General features: G+C 49.2%; 1 protein-coding gene across 2 annotated transcripts; it reads left to right on the forward strand.

Moving 5' to 3' along the window:
* The first annotated feature begins 588 nt into the window (after nucleotides 1–588).
* tsc1a (TSC complex subunit 1a) lies at nucleotides 589–15,446 on the forward strand. Of its 2 annotated transcripts, none has more exons than XM_084945568.1 (22): nucleotides 589–761; nucleotides 1,062–1,179; nucleotides 1,357–1,460; nucleotides 1,540–1,692; nucleotides 1,827–1,971; nucleotides 2,085–2,239; nucleotides 2,328–2,401; nucleotides 6,081–6,271; nucleotides 6,398–6,462; nucleotides 6,531–6,642; nucleotides 8,351–8,418; nucleotides 8,505–8,601; nucleotides 8,672–8,892; nucleotides 8,962–9,089; nucleotides 9,523–9,593; nucleotides 10,001–10,167; nucleotides 10,262–10,444; nucleotides 10,552–10,662; nucleotides 11,082–11,204; nucleotides 13,794–13,981; nucleotides 14,055–14,195; nucleotides 14,352–15,446. In XM_084945568.1, exons 2-22 carry the CDS (start codon nucleotides 1,071–1,073, stop codon nucleotides 14,788–14,790), a joined length of 3,045 nt encoding a protein of 1,014 aa, XP_084801694.1. In that variant the 5' UTR covers nucleotides 589–761; nucleotides 1,062–1,070; the 3' UTR covers nucleotides 14,791–15,446. The 2 variants fall into 2 exon arrangements, with proteins under 2 accessions (XP_084801694.1, XP_084801695.1); XM_084945569.1 differs by having other exon boundaries at nucleotides 9,523–9,566.
* Nucleotides 15,447–15,449: the final 3 nt, after the last annotated feature.

The raw sequence follows: 15,449 nt of genomic DNA on the forward strand, positions 1-15,449 counted from the left end.
GTAAATTTTCACCAGACCTGACGCGTGTGCAAAATTTCATGAGTTTTTGAGAATGTTTAGGCCCTCAAAAGGCCGATTCATTTGCCGAAATAATAATAATAATAATAATAATAATAATAATAATAATAATAATAATAATAATAATAATAATAATAATAAACAGAGCAGATACAATAGGGCCTTCGCACTGTCAGTGCTCGGGCCCTAATAATAATAATAATAATAATAATAATAAACAGAGCAGATACAATAGGGCCTTCGCACTGTCAGTGCTCGGGCCCTAATAATAATAATAATAAGAAGAAGAAACGGAGCAGATACAATAGGGCCTTCGCACTGTCAGTGCTCGGGCCCTAATAATAATAATAATAATAATAATAATAATAATAATAAACAGAGCAGATACAATAGGGCCTTCGCACTGTCAGTGCTCGGGCCCTAATAAGAAGAAGAAGAAGAAGAAGAAACAGAGCAGATACAATAGGGCCTTTGCACTTTTAGTGCTCGGGCCCTAATAATAACAACAAATCCTTTTTCCCATCCTGACGGGTGGCTCTGAATGCCTCCTGTGTGTGATTGGCTGCTGAGGCTCGTGTCACCGCGGTGGGCGGGTCCTGCTGTAGCTGAAGATGGCTGCTCCGTGCTGGGATCAGCAGGTCTGAAGGTAACCGTCTCTGCGGCTCTTTGGTCGGTTTGAGCGGCTGTCTGCGCTCCGTATCCCGGCCGGAGGCTCCTCCGCGGGGTCGGGTCCCGGGACGCCGGTACGTGGCCGCTACACTGCTTGTTAGCATGTTAGATTAGCATCAGCTGCTAACGGATGGCTAGCAGTGACGTGACAGCAGCTGTTACACAACAGGCGTGAGGTCAAAGTTTGCGCAGTGTTAGGCCAGCACACACTGATGACTGTGTGGGGACAGAAAAAGAAGTAGCAGATAATCATCGATTATTGATTTTGTTCCTCTGTCACAGAGAACTGAACACGATGACGTCAACGTGACCTCACGTGACGTTCAGCTGTCTGGCCTGTGTTATGATGCGTTCACTGTCTGGCCGTATTGCAGGTGTCCGCGATGTCCAGGGAGCAGGCGAGCATCAGCGAGCTCCTGCTCTCACTGGACAGTTCAGAGCTGCAGGAGGCGGAGCGAGTGAGAGCCGCAGTCAACCAGCAGCTGAGTACAGGTGAGTTCAACTGTGCAGCACGCAGGTCTGCATCTCTGTGACGCGCCCACCACGTGAACCAATCACGAAGCTGCAGTTTTGCTGACGTCCAACAAAGCAACCTTATCAACTCAGTCTGACATCACTTGTGACGGCCAATCAGTGCAGAGCTCCCAGCATGCATGTTTCTCCTCTCAGACAAAGGGGGAGCTGTCCTCTCCTCCGTGGTGGAGTACTACCTGGACTCGTCATCTTCTCAGGCCCTGCTCCTCCTCTCCTCCATCAGGGAGCCGCATCACAAAGTGAGCCTCGCCTGCTCGCAGACCTCCTGTTCTTTACACTCTCTCTGTGACTCTAACACCTGTTGGCCCCGCCCACTAGGTGCTGCTGGAGAAGCTCAACGAGTCTGTGAGTCGATCCGGGACCAGGCTGGGCGCCCTCACCCTGCTGGGTCACCTGATCAGGAAACAGCCGCCATGGGTTCATCACATCAGCCGCTCGCCGCTGCTGCTCTCACTGCTGCGCTGCCTCAAGGTAATACACACACACACCTGAGACACACCTGTCCTCCTGCACATTCAGATTCTGTCATGATGTCGATCATGTGACCTCCTCACAGGTCGGATTCCTGCTGCTGTAAACTCAGAATTCCACTTCCTGTTTTTCAGACGGACAGCGATGTGGTCGTCCTTATCACGGGAGTCCTGGTCCTGGTCACTCTGTTACCCATGATTCCTCAGGCCGGGAAGCAGCACATCAATGACTTCTTTGATGTGTTTGGGCGCCTTGCATCCCGCAGCTGCAAAAACCCAGGTAACTCACTCACACAGCAGGGGGCGCTGCAGGAAGCAGCTCCTTATGCTTTCTGATTGGTCAGTCTGCTTCTCTGAGTGGTTGATAAGATGTTTTCTGATTGGCTCGTGCAGGTCATGAGCCTGTGGCCCACCTGGTGCACCTCCATGCAGGTACGTACTCTCTGTTCCACCGCCTGTATGGGATGTTCCCCTGTAGCTTCATCTCCTACCTGCGGCTGCACTACAGCATGAAGGAGAACCTGGACACCTTCCAGGAGGTGGTGAAGGTGAGTGCACACCTGCAGGGGGCGGTACTGATGTGATGACCGCAGGTGTTCCTTCAGTTTCACCTCACACTCTGTCCTGTCCCGTCAGCCGATGTTGGAACACGTCCGGGTTCACCCAGAGCTCGTTACAGGCACTCAGGACTACGAACTGGACCCGTCCAGGTGAGTCCAGCTTGGAGACAGAAACCACACCTGAGCGTGCAGAACCAGGTCAGCAGGTCCTTTGACAGAGTGAAACCAGCGCTGAGCTCAATCGAATGCAAATCAACAATAAAGAAAGAAAATAACATCTGATTGAGTTTTCTTAAAGTATCCTATCCAGCTGAGTTCACGTCGCAGAGGCGTGTTTACCGGAGCTCAACATCAAACTTTCCTTTATCTGACGACGAAGCCCGCCACTCGATTCCAGCTAATGACAGGAAGTGATGCGCTCTGATCTGTCAGCAGGTTCGACACGACGACTAGCGTACCTGCCGTGATAACTCCACCCTCTCACACTGATAAGAAAGGCAGTGTAGCCTAGTTACCCATGAACTGCACGGTTTTCTTATCCTTGCATTCAGTTGGGTATCGCGACTCTGACGTCTAACTCCAAACATTTAAAATGAAAAGAATACTTTGACTGTTTTCTGTTTGAAATATGTTTTCTCTTCCACTGCTGTCTGCAGGATGTAATATACATTTACTGCCAGAAGGTGGCAGTAAAAGCGACCACCGTTAACTAACAAAATACAACATAGCGATTACTACTCAGAGTGGAAAAACTTGTTCCTGTAGAAACAGGAAAGCAAAGACGACTGCGACCAATGAAAAGGTCTATAAATAATAAACAAAAGCGAGGTAATGAGAGCATGTCGTTTGAGAGTGGCACTTGTCACTACCACGAACATCAGTATCCAAACTGACAGTGTGTCCTCTGAGACGTGACCTGAAGCACAGCATGAATAAAACATGACCTCTGCTGTCCAATCAGAGTAAAGTATGAACTGCAGCGTGACTGAGAGCGTTTGAACATTGAGTTTCAAACTGCTGCAAATTAAACGGGAGAGTCCGGGTCACCAGAGGTCGGGTTGGGTTAGATTTTAGTAACATGAAAGACGTGTCATCGTCATACCAGATCTGCACTACCAGTCAGAACTTTGGACACACCTTCTCATTTAGTGGGCTTTCTTTATTGGTGCTACTTTCCACATTGTAGATACAAACTGAAGACATAGAATAGAATAGAATAGAAAACTTTATTTGTCAATTTCTTCAAATGTACTTGCCATACAAAGGAATTGAAATTACGTTTCACACTGTCCCATGCGTAGACATTGACAACAATAAAGTGCAGATGCACAACAAAAACAGCCCTAACAATAAGGTAATATTAAATAGGTAACAGGATAGACAGACCTAAAAATAAATAAAATAAAGTGTTCCAACAGTGTTCCCTGGAAAATAGTATACTAGTCTACTTGAGGTAGTCCCAGGTTGTGGTTGGTAGGGGTTTTTGTTTTAATGCAGCATAAGACTATAGCAGCAGTAATAGTAATATAATAATATAAATAGTGCTAAAAATATATAGCAGCAGGTGTGTGCAATTGCAATGCAGAGGTAGTTGTTTCCAGTCAGGAATGTTTTCCAGTTCTTGGTTCAGAGAGTGTTTCCTTGTTGGAGAGTGTGGGTGGATGGGGGATGGGGGGTGGGGGGGGGGGGGGGGGGGGAGGGGTAGAGTCCAGTCTGTCTTCCTATACTTCTGCCAATCTGGTGATTCTGCTGGCTGGGAGCCGGGAGGGAAGAGAGTTCAGCAGTCTCACAGCCTGGTGGATGAAGCTGTTGGTGAGCCTGGTAGTGCGGGAGCGGAGACTTCTGTATCTCTTTCCAGAGGGCAGGAGGCTGAACAGACAGTGCGCGGGGTGGGTTGCATCGTTGACAATTGTGATGGCTTTGCGGGTGAGGCGAGTGGTGTAAATGTCTTGCAGGGAGGGGAGTGGTACACCAACTATCCTCTCAGCTGTTCTCACAATGCGTTGTAGAGCTTTCCTGTTATAGTCAGTGCAGCTACCGCCCCACACAGTGATGCAGCTGGAGAGGATACTTTCAATAGTTCCTCTGTAGAATGTGGTCAGGATGGGTGGTGGAGCACTTGCCCGCTTGAGTTTGCGCAGGAAGTAGAGGTGCTGTTGTGCTTTCTTGGCCAGTGATGCTGTGTTGGTGGTCCAGGAGAGGTCCTCACTGATGTGCACCCCCAAGAACTTGGTGCTGCTCACCCTCTCCACCGCAGCGCTGTCGATGGTCAATGGGGGGTGACAGGTGTGGCCTCTCTGGAAGTTGACAATAATCTCCTTGGTCTTACTAACATTTAGCAGGAGGTTGTTGTCTCTGCACCACGTGGTCAGGAGCTCAACCTCTTTCCTGTAGTGGGTCTCATCGCCCTTGGTGATGAGCCCCACCAGCGTTGTGTCGTCCGCAAACTTCACAAGGTGGTTGGAGCTGTAGGTTGGTGTGCAGTCATGTGTCAACAGGGTGAAGAGCAGAGGACTGAGCACACAGCCTTGTGGAGCCCCCGTGTTCAGGGTGATGCTGTTTGAGACCCTGTTGCCCACACGCACCGCTTGAGGCCTCTGGCTGAGGAAATCCAGCAGCCAGTTGCAGAGGGAGGTGCTGAGGCCCAGTCTATCAAGTTTACAGATGAGTTGTTGTGGTATTATGGTGTTGAATGCTGAGCTAAAGTCTATGAACAGCATTCTCACATATGAGTCTTTCTTGTCCAGATGAGTTAGGGCTGGGTGGAGAGCAGAGCAGATTGCATCCTCTGTGGATTATGTACATCTGGGATCATGTAGCAGCAGCTCAGATCAGAGCCCAGATAGATGCCACACAGAGCTCCAGTAGCAGACACATCTGTACATGTTCAGAGGAGACTGTGTGAATCAGACCTTTATGGTCAAACAGCTGCTGAGAAACCACGACTAAGGAAAAGCAACAAGAAGAGATTTGTTTGGACCAAGAAACACAACAAATGGACATCAGACCATCTGTGCTTTGGTCTGATGAGTCCAAACCTGAGATCTTTGGTTCCACCTGCCGTGTCTTTGGGGAGAAAAGGTGAACGATGGTCTCTACGTGCATGTTCCCACTGTGAAGCATGGAGGAGGAGGTGTGATGGGGGGGTTGCTGGTGACACTGTTGGGGATTTATTCCAAACTGAAGGCAGACTGACCCAGCATGGCCACCACAGCATCCTGCAGCGACATGCCGTCCCATCATTTATTCTCCAACAGGACAGTGACCCCAAACACACCTCCAGGCTGTGTGAGGGCCAAGAAGGAGAGTGATGGAGGCCTGGCCTCCACAGTCACCTGACCTGAACCCAGTGGAGATGGTTTGGGATGAGATGGAGCGCAGAGTGAAGGCAAAGGACCGACAAACGCTCAGCATCTGAACGTTGAGATCAGATCCTTCAAGACTGTTGGAAACCATTTCAGGAGACGACCTCATGAAGCTCGTGGAGAGAAGGCCAAGAGTGAGCGAAGCAGGAATCAAAGCAGAGGGTGGATATGAAACATGTTTGGAGTTACTGCACAGTTTGGGTTCACTTCATAATTCCACATGTTTTCATTCACAGTTTGTAAATTCTCACTGAAGGCATCAATGTAAACAGTCATGAAAGAAAAACCATTAAATGTGAAGCTGTGTCCAAACCTCTGACTGCTGGTGCTGTAATGGGCCCAGCACTGAGCTGTGGGATACCTTTACTGGGCGATTTATTTGAAGCTGTTGGCGAGCAGAAGCAGCTGGAGTTAGCGAGCTGCTCCCTGCTGAGCTCAGACTGACACTCCCTCGTCCCACTCAGGTGGAGGTGTTACGAAGTCCATGACATTGTGATCGAGTGCTCCAGAGTGTCCCTGGATCCTCTGGAGTCTTCGTGCGAGGAGGACATTTACTCCTCCTCCTGCTCTTTGATCACACCTCTCCCCCTGACTCCCCTCCCTCATCTGGACCTCACCTGCAGTCCTCCGGTCACAGACGCTGTCAGCAGCTCAGGTGAGTAACAGCAGTGTGAGATCACGTGACCTCCTGTGCAGTTTGTAACAGAGGTCAAAGTGAAACCAGAAGGAAACGGACGTTTTTTATTTGTGTTTTTAATTAAGTGTTTGTGTTTGCTGACAGGAAGTTCAGTCTGTCCTTTGGGATCCAGATGTGTGCCTCAGCTGAACCTGAACACCTGCACGCAGGTAACTCACCTGTCTGTCTAATCTGTGCGCCAGACGAGCAAGCACTGACACTTCCTGTTTGTGTGCAGCCTGACGATGTCACATGGAGCCCCGCCTTACACTGTGGTTTGTCCACACCCCCTTCTGAATGCACTGCTTTAGGCTCCACCCACCCACTGAGCAGGAGCACCTCCATGTCAGGTGACCTCACATATCTGTGTGTGTATTAATAATGTTGTGTGTGTTAATGATGGTGTGTGTGTGTGTGTGTGTGTTAATGATGTGTGTGTGTGTGTGTTAATGATGTGTGTGTGTGTGTGTTAATGATGTGTGTGTGTGTGTGTGTATTAATAATGGTGTGTGTGTGTGTGTGTGTGTGTGTGTGTGTGTATTAATAATGGTGTGTGTGTGTGTGTGTGTGTGTGTGTGTGTGTATTAATAATGGTGTGTGTGTGTGTGTGTGTGTTAATGATGGTGTGTGTGTGTGTGTGTGTGTATTAATAATGGTGTGTGTGTGTGTGTGTGTGTGTGTGTGTGTGTGTGTATTAATAATGGTGTGTGTGTGTGTGTGTGTGTGTGTATTAATAATGGTGTGTGTGTGTGTGTGTTAATGATGGTGTGTGTGTGTATTAATAATGGTGTGTGTGTGTGTGTGTGTGTGTGTTAATGATGTGTGTGTGTGTGTGTGTGTGTGTGTGTGTGTGTGTGTATTAATAATGGTGTGTGTGTGTGTATTAATAATGGTGTGTGTGTCTGTGTGTGTGTGTGTGTGTCTGTGTGTGCGCGTGTGTGTTAATAATGTTGTGTGTGCACGTGTGTGTGTATTAATAATAATGTGTGCGTGTGTGTCTGTGTGTATTAATAATAATGTGTGCGTGTGTGTCTGTGTGTGTGTGTGTATTAATAATGTTGTGTGTGTGTGTGTGTGCGTGCGTGTGTGTGTGTGTGTGTATTAATAATAATGTGTGTGTGTGTGTGTGTGTATTAATAATGTTGTGTGTGTGTGTGTGTGTGTGTGTGTGTGCGTGCGTGCGTGCGTGTGTGTCTTAATAATAATGTGTGCGCGTGTGTGTGTATTAATAATGTTGTGTGTCTGTGTGTGTGTGTGTCTGTGTGTGTGTGTGTGTGTCTGTGTGTGTCTGTGTGTGTGTGTGTGTGCGTGTGTGTGTGTATTAATAATGTTGTGTGTGTGTGTCTGTGTGTGTCTGTGTGTGTGTGTGTGTGCGTGCGTGCGTGCGTGTGTGTCTTAATAATAATGTGTCTGTGTGTGTGTGTGCGCGTGTGTGTGTATTAATAATGTTGTGTGTCTGTGTGTGTGTGTGTGTGCGCGTGTGTGTGTGTCTTAATAATGTTGTGTGTGTGTGTCTGTGTGTGTGTGCGTGTGTGTGTGTATTAATAATGTTGTGTGTGTGTGTCTGTGTGTGTGTGTGCGCGTGTGTGTGTGTGTTAATAATGTTGGGTGTGTGTGTCTGTGTGTGTGTGTGCGCGTGTGTGTGTGTCTTAATAATGTTGTGTGTGTGTGTCTGTGTGTGTCTGTGTGTGTGTGTGTGTGCGTGTGTGTGTGTATTAATAATGTTGTGTGTGTGTGTCTGTGTGTGTGTGTGTCTGTGTGTGTGTGTGCGCGTGTGTGTGTGTTAATAATGTTGTGTGTGTGTGTGTTAATAATGTTGTGTGTGTGTGTCTGTGTGTGTGTGTGCGCGTGTGTGTGTGTTAATAATGTTGTGTGTGTGTGTGTGTGTGTGTGTGTGTGTGTGTATTAATAATGATGTGTGTGTGTGTGTGTGTGTGTGTGTATTAATAATGATGTGTGTGTGTGTGTGTGTGTGTGTGTGTATTAATAATGATGTGTGTGTGTGTGTGTGTGTGTGTGTATTAATAATGATGTGTGTGTGTGCGCGTGTGGACGCAGGTGAGAAATTGCCTTCATCAGCCTCCATTCTTGAGGCTCCTCCCACTAAGGAGCCCGACCGCAGCCAGGTGAGTTAAAGACTTCAGCTAAACAACTGGGAGTTAACTGGGATGCTTTTATTGTGAAGGAAGAGTCTTGCTTTGTCTCCCTGCAGGTGAGGATGGTCAAAGATGGGGAGGGGTTAACCTGTCAGCCAATCACTGAGGGGGAGGAGCAAGGCCTGAGTGACCTCGTTAACAACAACAGAGAAGGTGAGCTGATCAGCTGATCGATCTCGGTGATGTCACTGCAGCTGTTTCTTCATCTTCTCTTTGTCTCCAGATGTTAAAGACGAGTCCCAGCAGCCTTCGCCCCGCCTCATCACCTCCACCCCCACTCAGGCTTCAGGTGTCCCCCTGCCTCCCTCCTTCACCACTCCTCACTCCAGATTTGAAGAGCCAGGCTCCGCCCTCTCGGACTACAGCCCCAGCTCTCCGTATAACCCGCTGTTTGAGCTCGCTCTGCCCCGGGCGGCCATGCTGTTTGTTGGGAAGAAGACCCAGGTAAGGTCAGGTGGACCGAGCCACAGGTGGTTTTTGTGAGCGTGCTCAGTAACGTGCTGTGTCCTGCAGGAGGTGCTGGAGAAGAAGGGGGGAGGACCACAGAGGGAGAACAGAGAGGAGGAGGTGACCTCCCCTCTGAAGGTCCTGGACCAGCTGATCGCCCGTGGAAACGACGCCCACGATTGCCTCAGCAGGAGGTGAGCCGCAGGAAGTTATCAGAGGGCATTATCAGGCAGAACGCCGCCTCACGCCCAAAACACACCGATCACTATCACATCAAAGGTGTGAGTCGCCTAGCTTTATATTGTAACGCATAAACGCCCACTGAGCGAGCGCTTTGGAGATAGTGGGAAGACAAAAGTCCTTCTAACAGGAAGAAAGCTGCAGCACAGCCAGGCTGAGGGAGGAGAGGCCGGTCGGGGTGAGGCGACAAAACGAGACATTAAACACGAAGCGAGTATTCCCGCTGCTCGCCGATCGATGGAGCGAGGTGCAGCCATCATCTAGTCTGTCGATGAAACCGTGTCCTTAGATTTGAAACATCTGCACGCGTGTCATCAGAGACCCGTCTGATGTTGTGTAAAACATGCTAACCTGCGTCACCTCTTTCTTCTTCTGTGGTGTTTACAGGTTATCAGCTGGGAGTAAGTCGGTGGATCGGAGTCACTTTGGAGGTAAACAGCAGAGCATGAAAAGCAAAGGTACCTGAACACTCGCCTCATCACTCTCATTAACCTCATATGCAAATGAAGCTGTAAGCTCACTGTGTGGAGCTGACAAGCTCCTGAACCCGCACCGCTGTTTCAGCTCGTCGTCACATGTTTCGCTGCTGTTTGCGGGCGCCGTCCTGAATCTGCGTTCAGGTTTGATTTAGCCGGCTGGTGTTCTCGGGTTCGGTTTTCACGTCTTGAGGCTGATGAGGAAGCGGTTCGCGGCAGGATCCACGCTGGTTCTTGGCAGCTGTGGGACACCGTGCTCCGGTTCTCTCGTATTCGCCGTACTGACCACGCCCAGCTCGTTTAATGACCCTCAGACGAGCTGCGGCGTCAAGCTGCCGGGTTTGCATCAGCACAGAGGATTTCATTAGAACTGTGTGTGTGTGTGTCAGGCTCCACCCAGGAGGAGGAGCTTCAGTCTCTGACCAATCAGCTGCTGCTCGTCCACGCTCAGCTCCAGTACGAGCGCTTCAAGCGGCAACAGCACGCCGTCCGAAACCGCCGGCTGCTGCGGAGGGTCATCAACGCCACAACGCTGGAGGAGCAGAGCGCTGCCATGGTAACACACACGTCAACCTCATCATGATGCTGAACACCACCCACGTAGCCCCTCCTCTCATGTTTTCTCTCCTCCGTCACGCTGCTGGTTGCAGAAGTCTCAGCTCGGCGTTCAAGACGAGGAGATCCGGAGTCTGAGGGCGAGTCTGGACGAGGAGCAGTGCCGATACTCGGCGCTGCAGCGCGAGACACACACACGCAGCGAGCAGCTGCACACACACATTGCACATCTGCTGCAGCTGCAACGAGACGAGCAGAGAGAGAGCCAGAGACTGCAGGTCACACACACACACACACACACACACACACACACACACACACACACACACACACACACACCATCAGCAAAGAGCTTCACATCCTGTGCTCTGATTGGCTGTTGCAGGGTGAGCTGCAGGAGTGCCAGAGCAGACTGCAGGATCTGGAGGCGGAGCTTCAGAAAGCCAATTACAGGGCGTATAATGCTGAGCACCAGCTGACCCAGCTGTCAGTCAAGGTGAGGAGAGTCCCGATTAGTCGATGGCATCGTTGAAGGATCACGGCGCCCAGCTGCTTCTCTCTGTGTGTGGCCTCGCAGCATCACAGTGTGTCCATGACGACTAAACACACACCGAGAGGAGGCAGATATGTGGGTCAGAGGGGTTTCACTTCCTGTCAGACACTGATAGATCTGTCGAGTCTGTAACGAGTCTGTGTATTCAGACCGTTTCAGTTTAAACCAGCAGCAGAGAAACTGAAGACAAAGCCAGTTTTTCTGTTTCTGAGGACGAGCCCACAGTGAAAGCAGCAGACATGTCGTTGATTGGAAGCTTCGTTAACCTGTGGCTCAAAAACAGTAACCACAGCTGAAGTCCTGAGGCAGCTGCTCCCACTCAGTCCTGTTCTACAGATGTTTGTGTGTCTGTGTGTTTCCAGCTGTGCAGCAGTGAGCAGCTGCATCAACAGATGTTCCTGCTGAACCAGCAGCTGGTCCTGCTCGGAGAGACCAACAAAGCTCTGCAGCAACAGCTGGAGGGCGGAGAGACACAGCGCTGCACCGTAAGACCCACACACCACCTTCAGCCGGCTTCAGCCGGCTTCAGTCAGCTTCAGTCGGCTTCAGCCAGTTTCAGTCAGCTTCAGTCAGCTTCAGTCAGCTTCAGTCAGCTTCAGTCAGCTTCAGCCAGTTTCAGTCAGCTTCAGCCGGCTTCAGCCCAGAATAATTGGCCTCAAGGCTCTGTTAAAGTTTAACCCGTAAGAGCCCTTTGAGTGATGTCATAGCAACACACAAGCAAAAACCTGTGTGTTGCTATGACATCACTCACACATAAACTCTGTTCAGTCTTCTTTGAACACTTTGCAACTCTTTTCTTCTCCAGTCTGTGCCGACAGATTTCTCCTGTTTGCTGTTTATTCCTTACTTTTTATATTTTATTCAGGCACAGTTGTTGTGGAGCACCCACAGTTTCATTGTACATGTACAATGATAATAAAAGGCTATTCTATTCTATTCTATTCTTGGTTGTTAGAAAGTGAATGTCCATAATGTACACTGTCAATGTAACACAAGTTAAATTATATGTAGTTATTTATATGTTGACTTCAGGGAGGTGGACGGAGAGGAGGGGCTCTGTGTCGATCAGGGGCCTCGAACATGAACGAGCTGAGGGCCACTGCTGTTGTTTCATTGGAGCCACTTTAGTGCTCAAGTGGTACAAAAACAAACAAACAAGAAAACAGACACAAATATTTCTGAAAATGTTTTTTGTTTTTTAAATTTCAAACTTGTAGAAGACGACTGTGCCTGTATAATTTAACTACCCGAAGCCTTTCATTGAACGACCAAACAAACACATCGCTCCTCTGTCTGTCCCACACGTGGCAGCACTGCTGCTGTCGTTGTGTTCGTAACTAAATCATCGTGCAGACACACGTGTACACGTTCCTGCTCCCTGCTCATGTTGTCTTCATATTAAATCATTTAAAGAACTTATTTTAACATTGCGCTCGACAACAAACATAAAAAGTCACTTCATCGGCCAAACTGCATCATATTTCTTCACATCACGTACGAGCCGTGAGTGGCCCCTGGGCCACGCGTTTGAGACCCTTGGTGTAGATAAACTCCAAATGCTTGGAAGTTGTAAACACGGCAAGAATGAGAAACAGACAAATAAATAAATCCAGTTCAGTGTTCAAACACCGAACGCTCCTTCATCCTCATTCGCCCACATGGCTCCTCCTCTCTCTGTGATGTCACATCCTGCTGCGTCTCTCTCTGTGAGACTAAAGCTCAAACATCAAAATCACATTTTCTTGTTTTCTACGTCGTACCTGAACATGACTCATCGTTAGCTCTGTCACGTCAGTATTCACTTCAACAGGATCTGTTTTTAACTCAGATTCGTAAAAACACGTTTTCCCTTTGGCCATGTTGCTACGACGACCCCACGCACCTTAGGCGCTACTCGACTGTAGCGGAGAACGAGTCGAGTGGGTGATAAAGCGCAGACACGCGCCTGCATGCAGAGCTTCAGGATCTGATTAGCAGAATCACATCTACGACTGTGTTTCTCATCGTTTCAGTGAGACACGTTTTGTCTTCCACGCTAACCTGCCGAGGTCAGCACATCACAATCGTTACTCAGACTCCGGCCCTTTCTCAATTCTAAGTACGCGAGTCCGTGCTCGCGTTCTCGGCGAGACCGGACTCGCCGAGAACGCGAGCACGGACTCGCGATTTGTACAATTGGAACACCAGCGTACTCGATGATGTCACAGGTCCGGAGTTTTTACTGCCGTCCCCTCTTAATTTAACTGTGAGTAATATGTTATGAAGCTTTAATCACAGCCAAACCGGTTTACTCAGGAACAAATAAAACACTGGAATAAACCAAACATTAACATTTAGAAGTGATCTAAGTGACTTATATATCATGTTTGACCTCAGCAGTGAAATCTCTATTAATAAAAATAGTGTACATGTACATGCGTGTACATACCTTAATAAAAACAAGCAGGTGAGATGTTAGAACGTTTTTATTTTTATTGCAGTGGACACTCAGTACAATAGACAGCTGCTGGGGTTTGTTTAACCTGAGTAGCCAAAAGACCGCGGGGGGGGGGGTGAAAACGATGTGCCGGGAGTCCGCTGTTCTCGCCGGCTCTAATAATCCTCGACCTCGCTGTCTGCTATGGAGCTGGCGGGTCACAGACGTCTCTGAAAACGTCGGAGTGCGTTTGGAAATATATGATATCTTGATAAATCGAGCAGATATTTGAAGTTTACACAGAAACATTCTCGCTTGAAAATAACTTAAAAGTTTATTTTGTGACCCAGAAAGAGTAATATTTAAAAGTCTTCAGCCCCACTCGTCCGCCATTGCCGCGTTTGAGTTTTGGACGAAATGCATTCTGGGATATTTAGCTGTACCAACTACACACAAGTCACCACCGATGCATGCTCGATAAAACGGGCGGAGCACGTACAGAGTTATAGCACTCCTTTTACGCTTCCTCAGACGTAAGTTGGGGAGTTGACTCTCTCAACAACACACCGCCCTCTTCTGACCCTTTTGTGTAATGCAAATGTGGTCACTATGATGAATGGAGCGTGCGCTGTTCTAAATGTACTCTGCTGTGTGTCAGGAGGCGTCCATGCTGCAGTGCAGTGTGGGTAAGGAGTTCCTGAGGCTGAAGGACAACGACGTCCAGCAGAGACAGAAGCTGGAAGCAGCCAATCACAGAATCACTGAGCTGGAGAGCCAGCTGGCCAGGAAAGACCAGCTGATCCTGAGCCAGAAAAAACTGCTGGAGGACACCAAGAACCAGAACAGGTCAGTCCGGCTTCACCTTCTGGAACTCTCCACACGGGAAGCGTCGGACTCAGACTGCGTATGTCGCTTTCAGGGCGGAGCTGTCGGCGTCGGAGAGCCGCTGTGCCGCTCTGAGGAGAGTTACTCAGGCGCTGCAGACCGAGATGCTTCAGCTGTACGGTCAGATCGCGGGAGGCGGGGCTCAGCCAGACGGCGAGCTGCGGGACGTCAGCAGGTAAACAGGGCCGTCGTCCGAGGACGCCTCGATCCCACAGAGACGTCCAAAATGATTTAACGAGACAGGCAGAACCAGGACGAGTGTCTGTGCTTTTATTCTCCACGTGTGCTTTGTTGATAAATGTTTGCCTTTCTGTGTCATACTGTCCTCCAGATCCGACAGCGGAGCCTTACCTGATGCTCAGGGAAGCCAAAAGTCCCTCCTCCCGTCTTCTTCTGCTGTTGGGATCATGAACGGAGCAGTGGAGGTCCTTTCCACCTCCCCCGTGTCCCTCTCACTCTCCCCCATCGACTCCCCGCTGGCTGTCGGCTCCTTCCTGGAGCAACGAGCCCGACAGCTGTTCAGACCCACAGATCAGAACCAGGAGGAGGAGGTGGAGGTCGGGGAGGAGGAGGTGAATGTCCAACCAGCAAGCCCTCCACTCGGTCAGGAGGTGGAGGAGGCCACACTCCCTGTAGGAAGTCCTCAGACTGAGCCGCTGAGCCGAGCCGCAGACCCCATCGTGGCCCCCGTAGACCTGACACTCGCCGTCCAACAGAGGAGACACGAACTGAGCATCATGGACTACGACGAGACACTGCCCGACATCTGAGGGAGGAGGAGGTGGGGGTCCTAGGGGCTCCGCCCTCACTCTGGAAAAGAGCAATAAAGATGATAATGATAAGGCAATAAGCAGGCTGATCCAAGATCAGCAAACTTTCAGTAACGATTGTTATTTATTAGGGGAATTAAATCTACAGCTAGCCTGGCTAGTATCCACAAACAAAAATGCCTTCTAATAAGTGGCATCCAATCAAAAGGACAGTCGCTCCTATCCAGTGCTGATGGGAGTGGTCTGTTGGGCGGTCTGCTAGTACCGCCATAGTCTCAGCCATAGTATTGATCCATAGTTATGATAAAAGGAGTCTAGTTCAGGGACTCCAGTTGGCTGAGGTGAAGCCTCGCAGATAGCTAGCAGCTACAGCCGCCTGCATCAGCCAATCAAATTCCAGGATTTGATCTCAAGAAAGTGACGCGGCTGAAACTGTAACGCTGAAGCTTCAGAGTCGGTGATGTGCCTTTGTCCGTCTTTTTTCTACAGTCTGTGTTTCAGCTGATTTTCCTGTTTAAGCCAAAAAGTGCTTCATGCCAAATTAAACGCTGCGACTGATGATTGTTTCATTATGGATTTGTCAGCTGATCAGTAACTGCAGACAAACCAAAGATGTGCTCCTGAAACACTGTGACAGAAATAAAGATGTAAACGTCTGT

The sequence above is a fragment of the Perissodus microlepis genome, chromosome 12 (genome assembly GCF_051167445.1).
Source record: "Perissodus microlepis isolate ML-2025 ecotype Zambia chromosome 12, ASM5116744v1, whole genome shotgun sequence".
NCBI lineage: Eukaryota > Metazoa > Chordata > Actinopteri > Cichliformes > Cichlidae > Perissodus > Perissodus microlepis.